The sequence below is a fragment of the Ranitomeya imitator genome, chromosome 1, assembly GCF_032444005.1.
Source record: "Ranitomeya imitator isolate aRanImi1 chromosome 1, aRanImi1.pri, whole genome shotgun sequence".
In the NCBI taxonomy this organism is placed as follows: domain Eukaryota; kingdom Metazoa; phylum Chordata; class Amphibia; order Anura; family Dendrobatidae; genus Ranitomeya; species Ranitomeya imitator.
The window spans coordinates 78227291-78242692 of NC_091282.1; the positions used below are offsets into that span (position 1 = coordinate 78227291).

The 15402-nt window shown below is 41.5% G+C and overlaps 1 protein-coding gene across 1 annotated transcript in view; it reads left to right on the forward strand.

Annotated features, from left to right (window-relative positions):
• Positions 1 to 15017, forward strand: part of LOC138662620 (chondroitin sulfate proteoglycan 4-like) — a 90866-nt gene extending 75849 nt beyond the window's left edge. Inside the window, exons 7-10 of the mRNA XM_069748451.1 lie at positions 1770 to 1901; positions 11345 to 11517; positions 12532 to 12715; positions 12801 to 15017. Coding sequence (XP_069604552.1) covers positions 1770 to 1901; positions 11345 to 11517; positions 12532 to 12715; positions 12801 to 14848 — 2537 coding nt within the window. The 3' untranslated portion in view covers positions 14849 to 15017. The remainder of the gene's footprint in view (positions 1 to 1769; positions 1902 to 11344; positions 11518 to 12531; positions 12716 to 12800) is intronic.
• The last annotated feature ends 385 nt before the right edge of the window (positions 15018 to 15402 follow it).

Below are 15402 nucleotides of genomic sequence, written 5' to 3' on the forward strand. Positions count from 1 at the left end.
AACAGGATCATGGGGTGCATTAAAAGAGGTCTGGATACACATGATGAGAGCATTATACTGCCTCTGTACAAATCCCTAGTTAGACCGCACATGGAGTACTGTGTCCAGTTTTGGGCACCGGTGCTCAGGAAGGATATAATGGAACTAGAGAGAGTACAAAGGAGGGCAACAAAATTAATAAAGGGGATGGGAGAACTACAATACCCAGATAGATTAGCGAAATTAGGATTATTTAGTCTAGAAAAAAGACGACTGAGGGGCGATCTAATAACCATGTATAAGTATATAAGGGGACAATACAAATATCTCGCTGAGGATCTGTTTATACCAAGGAAGGTGACGGGCACAAGGGGGCATTCTTTGCGTCTGGAGGAGAGAAGGTTTTTCCACCAACATAGAAGAGGATTCTTTACTGTTAGGGCAGTGAGAATCTGGAATTGCTTGCCTGAGGAGGTGGTGATGGCGAACTCAGTCGAGGGGTTCAAGAGAGGCCTGGATGTCTTCCTGGAGCAGAACAATATTGTATCATACAATTATTAGGTTCTGTAGAAGGACGTAGATCTGGGTATTTATTATGATGGAATATAGGCTGAACTGGATGGACAAATGTCTTTTTTCGGCCTTACTAACTATAATACTATGTTACTATGAATTACCAGATCGTAACAGGAGTGCTAGTACATTGGGATTCACAAGTACTGCGATATCCCCAGCTGTCTGACATACAGCACCAGGACAGACAGCCATAAAGGGGCGGCACGCACTGGCTTGCCATTCAAGCAGAGCCGGTTTACTTTAAGGGCACCAATGACCCTATTATCTTCACTCCTGTGCTTAACCACTGTGCCCGCCCCTGATTGATGTTACCATTACAACGTCCTTGAGGCTGGCCACCAAAGTCGAGCCTGCTCACCACCATGAGGTATTACTTCCTCTATTAGTTAAAATGAGTTCACCTTAACTTGTCCGCAACTTCCACCTGACTCCTAAACCGCAAAGCCGTGACTGGTTATAAATTCCAAGTCTCATTTGACACTTTTTTTTTTGTCATAATGAAATCATTTTTGTAAACTTAAAAACTAGAAGTCCCTGCAAAAGCATTAATGGGATTAAACTTCGCAAACCTCCGACTCACAAAGAGTCATCCTACAGCGCTCAGGAGAGGAAAAACCCCCTGTGGAGGAAACCTCTAGGGAACCATGGCTGAAGGATTGCCCTTCCCTTGAGCTTAGAAGGTTACCGCAAATAATAAATCTTTATTGCCAATATACAATTGAACCTGGTACAAGATATACAATGGCACATTCAAAAATACAATAAAGCATTTATCATTATACCAGCAATAATTAAAAAGTTTTAGGATAGAGATTATAAACAGGGCAAGAGGGCGGGTAATGTTTCCTCCTGTCCATCCTGTGAGAGAAAGAGGGAGAGCCAGAGTTGCCTGCCCTATATAAGCCCCAGCCTCCTCACAGTAATACACCAGGCACAAACATCTAAACTTCCTCTTAAAGCAACAACACTCTTGTTTAAAATCTACACCGCAATACAAACAGCTGCAGGAGTTCACGGTCCACCCATCGCCAAGTCATGTCCACCTCCGTCTAGTCTCCGGTGGTTACTTTTCTGGTGCTTATAGCTTTAGGAATCGGCCCCAATGTTTTGATTTCAGTTAAATTGACCTCAATTTGAAAATTAGTTTTATGGTCGACCACTATTAGATACGGGCAACCAATACTTCATATTTTCTCTTCTTTTTTTTCTTTCAGGCTCCATGTCTGGAGGTCTCAACTTCCAGGTTACAGACGGTGTCAACTTTGCACCTAGGCAAATTTTCAGTATCACCGCAAGGACCCTTGTCATCAACATGGAATTGAATAAAGGGTTGGGTGTGTTTCCAGGTATGTGTTGGGCTGGAGAAGCCTGGAGCGGATGGTACTAACAAAAAAAAATAACATTTTTAGTAACGAGAGCCTACATTTTAATGTACTGTGTACCAAAAGCAGAAGACAACCCATTATTATGAACGAGTCCTGTTGAAAGAAGAGCAGATCAAACAAAATTCGAATCCACCTATTTATGTTTTTTTTTTTCTAGGGAATTTCGATTCCCAGAGAAGTTATACAGTGTTCCTTGTGCTCTGCGATCTCTCCAAACCCAGTAGCACAACACACTTAATATGTAAAAAGTACTTATACTCGCCCTTCTCTCATCTCTCCGGTTCATTCGCTACGAAATGTCGGGATCACACTCAGTCGGAGCAGCCTTTGGAAGTGGGGAATCACCAGAAATAATACACAAGACACGTCTTGTATAGTGTATCACTGGGAAGTCTCTGAAGCACGCCTGCCTTCAAGGTGCTATCCCTTCTTTATATAGTTGTTTCAGTAGGTTTAGTGGTTATACAAGTTTTGCATGTTTAAACAAAGAGACAAAACAGGAAAGAAAGAAAAGAAAAGAAAACAGTTTCGTGGGCGGCAGTTTCACAACAAACAGTACAAAGGCAATTCCACAGACAAGAAAAACAGGATTTCATACTATAGCTAAAATGTCCTTGAATGGACAGGTCAATGTTTATCACAAATTCTTTTTTTTTTATTTTTGTTCATTGAGGTAATCATTTTTGTTCTGCTCTTCACAATCCCCCCTTTGACATATTCCATTCAAAACCTTGTCGATCATTTTAGTCATTCTTTTTGTGATATTACAAAAAAAAACCTTTATATTCTCGCATCCATTACACAAAATTTATTTGTGCATACCGAGATACCCTTGAGTACAACCTTGAATAATACATATATAATTACAATAACCATAACTGTATGTATTAGGCTTTGCATAATCCCGGTAACCCACCCACCGATCCCTCTGAACCAATTGGCCGGGTTAAGAAAAGAAAAGGTATCTGACCACCAGCTATCCTTATTTTGGTCATTGTCTTTGTCATACTGATCCCTGAGTCGTTGTACGTCTTTTAATTTAAATCTCATACTCATAGTACTATTCGGGTCTATATAATGACAGCAGGTGGGTCCGATGATTTGACACATACCCCCTTGTGAGGCAGTTAGGTAATCCAATACCAGGGTATGTTGGTTAGTGACTATTATAAGCTGATTCTGTACAGCTATACTAGTATTTAATATGTCCAATATATCCCAAATCTGATCATCTAGATAATCCGTGGCTCTAACTAATTTATCCCACATCTGTGTTAACATAGGATAAATAAAAATGGTACTAGCAATTTTGTTGGGAATTCCCATTTGTACTATATGCGCCCTCCCCGAGGGACGTGGTGAGTTATCTGCAGCTCTTTTATACAGTGTGTGCTTGGGCACGGCTTGCATATTCACTTGTTTATTTGAAATTATGAAAGTAGCCGGGGTTAGGCGTCCTAATGTACAAGTACCCTTTATACCTACGGGAAGCCATTTATATGCTCCTTCTCCGCATATCCAAAATGTACCCTCAGGCAGATCCCACAAAGCTGAGTGCTGCAATACCAATCTGTGAGCCAAATCCACAAAACTAGATACATTCTGAAGCATACACCAAGAGGGTTTTTGTCCCAAGGGGCTACAGTACCCGGCTGCGGGATTCCCACATAGATGCATTCCGTTGACATACTCATTGGATTCATTACAAACCAGGTTCCCCGGCTTACTTGTACAACTGTTTGCATCACCTTGGGGGAACAACTCAGAATGTTCCCATTTTCTATTATGTATATATCTTTCCAATACTGTAGGTTTGAAAGCATCAGAGGAAGGGGTGGTTGTACTGAAACTGAGCTGTAGATTTTCAGTGGGGACCTGTCCTAAATCAGTTAATCCAGTCTTATTCTTAGGTACCCATTTTCCTCCCTTGAATGCTAAATATTGTAAGTTGTCTATTTTTCCTGTAAGATTGCCCTGCCACCAAGGAAATTCTACCCATCCCACAATTGGTATGGCGATTGTAGTATTCCATAGTCTAGTATTGCCAGGTTGGTTGTTGGCCAGGTTGTCTGAACAATTAGGCCAAGCGAATATTTCTTCAGCTGACACGGGAACTGCTAGAAAAGGTATACTTGTGGCTGATACTGGTGAATGGGTACAGATCCAACAATCTGCCAGGGGTTGCGTATTATTTAACAAGTCATGCACTAATTTTCTATGATGTTGTACGAATCTATTGTTCAAAGGGGCTAGAGAATTCAGTCTTTCCCATGCCTCCGTTGAGGTTAACATTATTAACATCAATATCATGAGTCTTATACTGCTTTTTTGCAATGGCTTGCATGTATCCATGATGCCTTTCCTTCAAGCTTGACTGCTGTTGGAGTTGTTAACAGGACTTGGAAAGGTCCGTCAAATCTCGGTTCCAGAGTCTTTCTGGTGTGTCTTTTCACGTAGACTTGATCACCAGGTTCCAACTTGTGGCCTCCTTCGAGATTTTCTGGATCTGGAAGGGAAGCAAAAACTTGCGAATGCACTTTAGTTAAACGTTTTTGTAATTCTTGTACATAAGCAGTTAAAGTCTCAGTATTCAACATCAGTTGTTGTGGAAAATAACAACCCAAATTTGCTGCTCTACCAAAAAGAATCTCATGTGGTGACAGCTTAGCCTTCCCCCTTGGGGTGTTTCGGATGGAATACAGGGCAAGTGGTAGACACTCGGTCCAAGGCTTTCCTGTTTCTGCCATGGCCTTCTGGATTTTTAATTTTATTGTCCCATTTAATCTTTCCACTTTACCTGAACTCTGTGGATGATATGGAGTGTGAAACTGGTTTTCTACTACCAACATTTTCATAACATTCTGGAATATTTCCCCAGTAAAATGGGTACCTCTATCTGACTCGATCACCTCAGGCATGCCGTAACGGGGTATCAGTTCATGTGCTATTTTAATGGCAGTAGTTTTTGCTGAGGCTTTACGAACTGGATAAGCCTCTGGCCACCCTGAGAACATGTCCACACACACAAGCACATATTCGTATCCATTGTACCTAGGAAGTTGGATGTAGTCGATCTGGAGTCTTTGAAAGGGATACAGTGGTCTTACATGATGCTTGGTTGGGGTTTTAATGGCCTGACCTGGATTGTGTGCCAGGCATATAGCGCATGCAGCACACATGTTCCGAGCAAAATTACCAAAACCTGGAGCCAACCACCTTTCTTTTACCTTGAGCGTCATACCATTTGCCGACACATGCGTGGGTAGGTGGAGGTCACTTGCCACTGCGGGGTACCAGGCTCTGGGTAAACACAACAAAGTTCCTTTTTTCCATAATCCTTGCTGATCTTCTGCCCCTTTTTTCTGCCACTGCCCTCGTTCTTCGTCGTCTACCTGTTTCTGAGCTTCCTTCAATCTTTCCTCATCATCTTCAGAGCTATCTAGTGTGTGGGCATGATGTAAGGGTTTACGTGCTGCCTGTTTTGCTGCCTTATCGGCTTTATCGTTACCCCTGGCTTCCTCGGTGTCGAGTCTCACATGTGCAGCTACCTTTATCACCGCTATTTCTTTAGTTTCTTGTGCTGCCTCCAGAATCTGTCTAATGAGGGAGGCATGTTTAACAGGTTGGCCTGAAGCAGTCATATAACCTCTGGCTCTCCATATTACGCCAAAATCGAAAATAATGCCATGTGCATATCTAGAATCAGTGTATATGTTTGCTGTCTGATCTTTGGCTATTTTTAGAGCTTCAACTAATGCCGTAAGTTCTGCTTCTTGTGCAGACTGATTAGCAGGGAGAGGTTCTGCTTTCAGCACTTCATGCTGAGTTACTACCGCATAACCTGTATGAAATTGTCCATTCATATCTGCATATCTACTGCCATCTATGAAAAGTTCAAATGTAGCATTACAGAGTGGCTTGTCACGTACATTACATAAGCCCTGAGTCTCTTGTTCCATTAATTGTACACAATCATGCATTGACTTTGATGGGTCAAAGGAGTTGGAGAGTGCAGTTGCAGTTTCCTCAGGTATGGTACCCCCCTCAGACTCTAAAGGGAGCAAAGACGCGAGATTAAGAGTCTGAATCCTGGCAAAGGAAATGTTGGGCGGCAGTAGTAGGGAACATTGGAGACGGAGGTGTCTGGCCATTGAAATATGTTTAGGTTGGACCTGGTTAAGAATGCCATGTACATCATGAGTGGTCTGAACTAGAAGTGGGTGATCAAGAACAATCTCAGAAGCTTTATCTAATAACAGTGAAATTGCGGCTACTACTCTTACACAAGAAGGTGCGGCTCTAGCTACAGGGTCCAGATGAGCTGATATGTATGCCACAGGTCTCTGTTTGTTTCCATGTTTTTGTGTGAGCACCCCTGTAGCATGTGAGGATATCTCAGCTGCCATCAATTGAAAAGGTTTAGTGTAGTCTGGGAGTCCCAAAGCCGGAGCTGATACCAGTGCTGTTTTCAAAGAGGAAAATGACTGTTTAGCCTCTTCACTGAGTGAATATGGTGTGTTGGCAATACAGTCATATAAAGGCTGCATGAGTTGACTTGCATGTATGATCCACTGTCTACAGTGTGAAACAATACCTAGGAAAGCACGCAGCTGTTTGTGATTCCTGGGTTCAAGCATGTTACGTATGGCTTCCGTACGTTGAGGTGTGAGGTGTCTGATGCCCTGTGATATGCAGTGACCTAAAAACACGACTGTTTGTTGACAAGCCTGGAGTTTCTGTCTATTTACTTTACAGCCTTCTTGCGCTAGGAAAATTAAGAAATTAACAGTTGAGGTAACTGCCGTCTGCTCATCAGGGCAACAAATAAGTAAGTCATCTACATACTGTAGAATGACTACTCCTGGTTCTGGGATGAAATTTTTTAGCACGGTCTGCATTGCTTCAGAGTACAAAGTTGGTGAGTGTACCATACCTTGTGGCAATCTTGTCCATGCTAATTGTTTACCCTTGAATGTAAAGGCAAACAAATGCCAACAGTTCTTATGTAGTGGCACAGAAAAAAATGCGTTTGATAAGTCAATTACCGTAAAATATGCAGCAGTGCTGGGAATTTGAGACAGTAAGGTATGAGGATTCGGTACCACAGGGGTGACCGGTGCCAAAACCTTATTGATTTCCCGTAAGTCGTGCACCATGCGATATTTCACCATAGTTTCTTTGGAGGACACTTTCTTTTTAACAGGATATAAGGGTGTTTTGGCGGGTGACCTGATTTCTACCAAAACACCTTGTAACACATAATCCTGAATTTGTTGAGAAATCGCCTGTTCTTGCTGGGCGCTGATGGGGTATTGCCTAAGCTGAGGTAATATGGTTCCCGGGGCAGTTTCTAACAGTATAGGAGCTACTGATAAAAATCCTACATCAGTGCCTCCTTTTGCCCATAGGCTGTCAGGAACCCGAGACAAGTCAATTTTTGCTTGTTGAGTGTAAATTTCGGGAAAATCCTCCATAGCCTGTATTCTAACATATGGTTCCAGAGTTTCTGCATCTTCAGGGATGGTCAGCATAACTGTGCCATCTTCTCTAAAATGGATGTTTGCATGCATTTTACTTAAGACATCAGTACCCAACAAGCAGGTAGGTGCACCTTTAGCAAATAAAAATTTGGATACAAAAGTTTTAAGGCCAAAGTTCACATTTAAAGGTTTTGTAAAGGGCAACGCCTGAATTTTACCATCATACCCTTCTGCATATGTAACCTTTGAGGATATATTGTCAAGATATGGTAAAAAGTCCTGATTTAAAATGGAGGATGTTGCTCCCGCATCTATCAGAAAAGGTACATTTTTACCCTCAACTTCAACTTGTATTATTGGTCTTCTAGAAGGAAGAGAGACCTGCATAACTTTCAGTCATTCTGAGCTGTCTGTTTGATCAGGCACTGGGTTATTTATCCTATTTTTGGGTACAAAGGTTCCTGAATCTATATCTGCTTTTCTCTTCCTACATTCCCTTTGGAAATGTCCTGGCTTCTTACAGTAATGACAAGTAAACTTTTGATTAGCAGAGCCAGTATTAGCCTGTGCAATTCTTACTGGCTTAGAATTTTCTCTTAAGTCCATTTCTATCCCTACAGCTTTCTGTCTAGCCAGGTGTGGGTCTTCCAAGGTTCTCCAATCAGGGGTTGCGGCCTTAAGCTTTTCCTTCACTTTTGGAGACAATCCATCTATAAAGGTTTTTGTAACTAACCTCATCATTCCTGGAGCGGTTAGATCCATGCCTTCATCTCTGAAATTATTTTCTACACTTAGATAATATTCGTCTACTGATTGTCCAGATTTCTGAGCCACCACTCCCGTTGTTCCTCTCTGCCTCTGTCTCTCCCTCATGAAAACCATTAAGTGATCTACAAATTGTGTACCTGATTCTATCGTTTGTAAGGCACCATCTCCTGCTTGGGGCCTATGTACCTGTAGATTTGATAATAGCTCCTGGAAGAGTCCAGGAGTCATTTTCATTCTACATAATTCTTCTCCATCTGCCCAAACTCCAGCGTGAGTCTGCATAATTTGCTGTATATATTGTGCAAATCTAACTGGACACTGGGTGGGATCTGGTGCGTTATGCAAGAGAGACATGCCTTCAGCGGGGGACCAAGGGAAATATTGTCGAGTTTGGTGATATCTAGTTCCCATTACTCCGTCAGCACCAGGTTCCCTAAAGGGTCTTGGTACTACCCTAACAGGGGCAAGTACAGCGCCATGTCTAGGTGTACCACAGGCTAGGCAATCATTTCTCCAGTCTGGATTTTGTTGTCCACAGTGCGGACATACCCATCCTCCTGGTCCGGCTAAACTTTGAGGTGGTGTTTGGAGAAAAGATGGGGCATGTGGGTTAAGGTATGGGGGTGGGGTATTTTTAGATTCCACATTTTGTTTTTCTCCACAGCCTGTGGGTCTAATACACCACTTTTTACTCTGTTGATTATATGTCCATCCCTCATTTTCTGCTACCCTAGAGACATCAATCAATGCTTGGATCTGATCTATCCATTTCTTGTCTCTGATTATGCCTTTTTTCCTTTCCTGAATTCCTTCCCATAGTTTTCTACTAAAAGCTTCTGCCCTAGTAACTCCAAACTTACTAAAAATCTTTTTCAGCCCCTTAGTGGCATCTTCACCACTTCTCTCCTTTATGATAGTATAGATATCTAATTCTTCTGGTTCCGACTTTGTTTGCTTATTCCCCATTTTCTTATCCTGAGCTTTCTTGCCCTAGGTGGCGTTTGGGTATGAGAATACCTCGTTACCTTCTTCCTAAGGAGCTAGGATGTTTAAACTGTGTTGATGTAAGAAAATCCTGATTCCTACACCTATAGCAAACAACACAAATGCAACCAGACAGAAAAAGAACATACAACGTATCTTGTCCCAGGCTAATTTATCTGTCCTGGGCTTATACTATCACATACAACGTATTCTTGTCCCAGGCTAATTTATCTGTCCTGGGCTCATACTATCATACACTTATCCGTCACCAGGTTTTTGTCAAAGACAGGATCAGAGATTGAACATAGGCGCGGAGGTCTCCCCGAAAGGACGCAACCACGTTGCCCAGTGGGACAGTCACTTCTTCTGTTTCAACCCCCTGGGCGGCTTATAGGGCTATTCCCAACTTCCACACACCTTCTATTCACATTCACTCTCATTCAATGCCGTACTCCGTGAGGTGATCAATTCCTAAATAGTTCAAGAACCCGAGCTATAGGTATCCTCCTCTACTAGAACTACCCGCTAAAGAACACGACACAGAAAATCTTACGGACAGTGCAGGGCAGATATAAGAGATCTAACAGTGTCTCTTACCTGGCCAGGTTTTTGTTCATCTGCCGTCCATTATCCCAGATTCTCTTTTCGTTCGTATTCTGCTGGTGTTCTTGAAGGAATACACAGACCTCGGGTCCCTGTTCGGGCGCCAGGAAATGTCGGGATCACACTCAGTCGGAGCAGCCTTTGGAAGTGGGGAATCACCAGAAATAATACACAAGACACGTCTTGTATAGTGTATCACTGGGAAGTCTCTGAAGCACGCCTGCCTTCAAGGTGCTATCCCTTCTTTATATAGTTGTTTCAGTAGGTTTAGTGGTTATACAAGTTTTGCATGTTTAAACAAAGAGACAAAACAGGAAAGAAAGAAAAGAAAACAGTTTCGTGGGCGGCAGTTTCACAACAAACAGTACAAAGGCAATTCCACAGACAAGAAAAACAGGATTTCATACTATAGCTAAAATGTCCTTGAATGGACAGGTCAATGTTTATCACAAATTCTTTTTTTTTTATTTTTGTTCATTGAGGTAATCATTTTTGTTCTGCTCTTCGCTCTTCACATCATGGTCATGGCTCTCAGGGTATCCTGGGAGGTCAATGGTGTCATGACATCACTAAATGTGTTGCGAACTTCCTGCTAGCCTGCGCAGAACCATCCCGGGCGCCATAAAGGCTCTAAACCCTGTTCAGGGTATGTACCCTAAAGATTTAAAAAAAACAATTTCTATGCAGAGAGTTACAAAATGAAAAGTAAAAATTATTTTAGTGGACTTTTGTGGTCATAAAAGTAAAAGCAGTCACTTTTTTCTTTTTTTTTTTTTTTCTTGTCTTTATATTTTCTCTATTGAAAAAATTAGTCCTTACCTATGACAAATTTAAGAGGCAAACATTTTTGGAATGTCAGAACGAGAACATTTTTAGAGTTCCTAAAAATTCATGTACAAAAAATGCTGACAATATTCCTGGTCAGTTAGGGCGAGAAAATGAACTGGCTGAGCTGGTCATGTATATTAGTCAGAAAGCGGTACTCCATCTCTAATAAACCCTTCTCTCTCAGAGATATGTTTTTAAGAAGACCTGTCAATTTCTCGAAAAAAGATAAATGCATTGAAAAAATCCCAGATCTCCCCTTGCTTCCGTTGTTCTTTTCCGCTTTGCACTGTGTCGCTCTATTGCAGAGATATTCACAATTATAGCTTTTGGCGCTCAGTATGTGAAATCTCTGCTTGTAGTGCAATTGTGTGTTTCTACAGAGTCTTTGAGGGTGTGGCTTGTGTGGCCTTTCACTCCTCCCTCCCATGCACTGCCAATCACAGCTTGGCAGCATCTAAGACTGCTGGATCACCTGCCGAGCTGTGATTGACAGCCTGTGGGAGAAAGGGGTGAAAAGCGCACACATTGCCAATTTTTTTTTCAGAAAAAAAACAGTTTCATTCATCTGCCCCATTTTCTTCCCAAAATCTTTCTCTGAAATATTTTGTAGCTGTCACTCCTAATTATTGTAAAAACAAGCTAAGTTCTGATTCAACAGTATGACCTCTATAGGTGAAATATGGAGCTTTTCCTGTTAGATATTGCCAATACTAAGGTGGTACAGTTTGTTTTATCTTCCAGGAATGAGAAGAACAATTTCTTCTGATGTATTAAAAGCTGCAACCAACGATGAGCATAATCTACATAACCGTTCAATCATTTTTGACATCACTGCTTCTCCCAAGCACGGGAAGATCTTAAGAATTGTTCAAGAAAATACTACAGAAGAGGCCTCCAGCTTTACACAACAGATGGTGAGAAATGTGCATGGTATCGTCCTTCACCCTTTTATTACTGTGTCATTTTCAACACTGTGTACATAAAATTTGTTGTCAGGCTATCGGGGCATTTACCCCTCATCATTAGCGTGCAGTGTAAACAGGTTGGCGATCACGCGAAGTACAAACTGATCATTCTGTGCACATCTGAAGCTGGGTCGGCCTATGTAAACAAGCTTCAAAACTACCCCCGCTCCGCAAATATGTTGCTAGTCAGTGGTCATTTAACGCCGTGCATTACGCACTGTGAATGGACCTGAGGCTCTGTTCACATCAGAACCATCTATAGGAGCTGTGTGTGTGTCCTTTTCATAGTCATACAGTGGAATTTGTTGCCCTTAGGTTTTTTGTTCTTTTTTTTTTTTTAGAATAAATATAATATTTTATTATTAAAAAGCAAGCAAACAAACATAATTGCAACCATTCCACTGTATGAATATAAAAAGGGCAAACACATAGCTAAAACAGGATGTTTTGATGTGAATAGAGCCATAGCCTGCCAGTTAGGCCTAGGTACACGTTATTAAATCGTAAAGGGGTTATTGATGACTGGGGGTCTAATCTCCGATCCCGTATGGACAGCCCTGTCTGAATGGTGCAGAGGTTGAGCATGTTCTCCTCTGCTGCCTTCATTCTCTATAGGAGAGCAGTACGTGGCTATCTTGGACAGTTCCGTAAAGAGTGTATGCATGCTTGACCTCTGCTGTGGGGGTCCTAGCAATCAGACCACCAGCGATCAATAAGTTATCTCATATTCAAATGATAGATCATGTTTATGCTAGTGTCATCAGAAATGAAGCTCCATGAGTGAGGCTTGCGGTCAGATCCATCTGCTATATCAGTCTGGTTTCTCTGTGTGTATTGTTGCAGGATGTCACTTTGATGTTTCTCAGTGGAAATCTGCTCCAGGAAAAGCGCTTCATTTCTATAGAATCTAAAGCCTCTCTATGTTGCCGACATTTTGACACTGTGTGGTTTTGCCTTTTGCAGATCAATGATGGAGAAATTGTATATGAGCACACAGACACTGAAGCCTTGGTGTGGAGTGTGCAGGATTCTTTTACCTTCTCCGTATCCTCTCCTCCAGCTGTTCTCGAAATGCAAGTGTTCATTATCAGAGTTTCCTATGAGATCAGTGATCCCAGTAGATCCACTCGCCTTATTGCCAATACAGGTCAGCAGGCCTTAAGAACAATGGCTTGTACTTGCACAATTTTCATGTGATATCACTGAAATATTTAATTTTCCTTTATTACCAGGTGCCTCTGTTGTGGAAGGAGGAAACGTGAAAATAGACAAGTCAAAGTTAGATGGCTCAAATCTTTTAGCCAGATTGCCAGAATCCCAGCGTCCCTTCTATGAAGTCTGGTTTCAGGTGACCTCTTTGCCAAAACATGGTGTCATCGTAGTAGGAGACAGGAACATTACAAAAGAGAAGCCAAACTTCTCCCAATACATCATCAGTAAATTTGGTGTCACATATATACACAATGGAGCAGAGTCGTCCACCGATGACTTCACTTTTGCCACCTGGTTAAATTTAAAAAGCAAATCGGCAGTGAAACCGGACATGGACGTGATAGAAGAGAGATTCAATATTACCGTTATTCCTGTTAACGACCAAGTGCCTGAGCTTAAGACAAAGAGGCCAAATTTAATAGTCCTGCAAGGACAAATGATATCCTTGGGTCCTGAAAACCTAAACGTTGAAGATCTGGACAATCCTCCTGAAGATATAAAATACACCATTATCAGCTTGCCAAACAATGGCTACTTGGCAAAATCTGACAATTTCAACGCTTCCGTCCAGGCTTTTACACAGGCAGATATCAATAACGGTGACTTATGGTTTATACAAGATGGAAGTCCACATTCTGGAGTATTTTATTTCAGCGTGTCTGATGGGAAACATAAACCACTTTATAAACTCTTTAACCTGGATATCATACCAGTCTCCATTACAATGACTAATAAAACCAATCTGATCTTTTTGCAAGGGCAAACCTTTTTGACCCTCTCTAATAGAAATCTGGCAGCATCAACAGATGGAAAGAGTACGACCTTTACTTATCAAGTATCAGAGCCTCCTAGATTTGGCAACATCATGCTTGACAGGAGACCTGTGACGACGTTTGAGCAAACCGATATAGACTTGGGGAAAGTGACTTACCACATCGACAATTTCACAGTGTTTGAAGATAGGTTTGAGGTGTCGATCTTTACTTCAGAAACCAACCTCACCGGACATGAAGTCAACATCACAGTGGAGCCGTTAGTAACTATTAGACCTGATCTCAAAATCCCCACTGGCCTCGTGTACACTATAAAGACCATGGATTTGGATGCAACTGAACTAGGAAACCTTACCAACAGTGATCCAGAATATCTAATACTTAATCCACCCATCTATGGAAAAATAAAAAGAAAACCACTCACAAAAGTTGTATCTGCAGATACTGAGATGTTCAGTCAAAGTGACATCGATACAGGGCGTATATCAATATATATTGATGCCAACATCACAGACCATGAAATGTTGAATGATTCCTTTGTTTTCATGCTCAAAGCTCATGGCGTGCCATCTGCTTTGGGTTATTTCACATACTCTGTTGTCCCTTATGAACCATTGATGGTAGAATCTTCCACAGCTTCAGGAGCTTCTTCAGGCATTTCCTACAGTCCATTTTATACCACTTTGGGTTACCAAAGACAGACCACAAATCATTGGCTAAATAAAAACCTTACAGAAGTTCCTATCAAAAGATTTGGCAACCGCAATCGTTGGGGCAACCAAAAAATTGAGGAACCCATCCCATCTGCAGATGTAGGATTCACCACCCCTTCTGTTAGAGATACTAGTACCATTAAACTGATGGCAATTACTCCAAAAGCTGAACTAAATCAAACCAGTCCTCTCTCTATTATAATTCCACTGGTTGTCCTTGCCATCCTTCTACTTGCTCTCATACTCATTGTCTTGTTCGTTGTTAGAAAACGGAAGGCAAAGAAGAAGGATCCACCACACGTTAGAAGCCATTCCTATAGCATGGTGCCCCAGGTGCCCTCCCCATTTACAGAGCAAAGTGTCACTGTACCAACAGTGACGGTAACCCTTCTACAAAAAAACAATGACTACTGCTCTGTAAGCCCATTACTGCCATCAAGACATGACCACTTACGTACAAACTCCACTCCCTCCTTGGGAGTCAATACTCAACAGAACTCTTGGCTACAGATGGATCCTGAAATGACTGAGCATTGTCGGAAGACTAATCCAACCCTTAAAACTAATCAGTACTGGGTATAGAAATCTGTGCCTAGGTCCACATTTATTATATAGGAAACATATTTTATAAATATGTATATTTTTGGTTTTCCTCCGAAGTAATCACCAATTTATTTATTTTGCCTTCTGTTATACTATGAAGACTTAGTGTTATAATGATTTCTTAAAGGCTATAAACAGCATTTGAAGTGAAAATATATATATTTTAGTGCATGCCTTGGAGTTAGAGGGGTTGTCTAACCTTTGAAAATAAGTACAATTGCAAAGTCAACATATTCCGCAGCACTTTACAAAACCAGAGGGGACATATACAGACTATATCAGGTATTACATAGTAACACAATATCCAACAATTCAAAAGAAAGGAATGAGGACCTGACCCGCAAGCTTACATTCTATGAGAAAACAAGGGTAAAAAGTGCTTGTAGTGTATGGTCCAGCCATCGCTAAAATAAGTAAGGGGTATTCAAATGAAGCGGCATCAACCAGTCATTAGCCAGTATCTGTATATGTCCAATTATATAGTGTTACTGAGTGTATGGGGGATGTGGAAACAGATGATAGATGAGAACAGA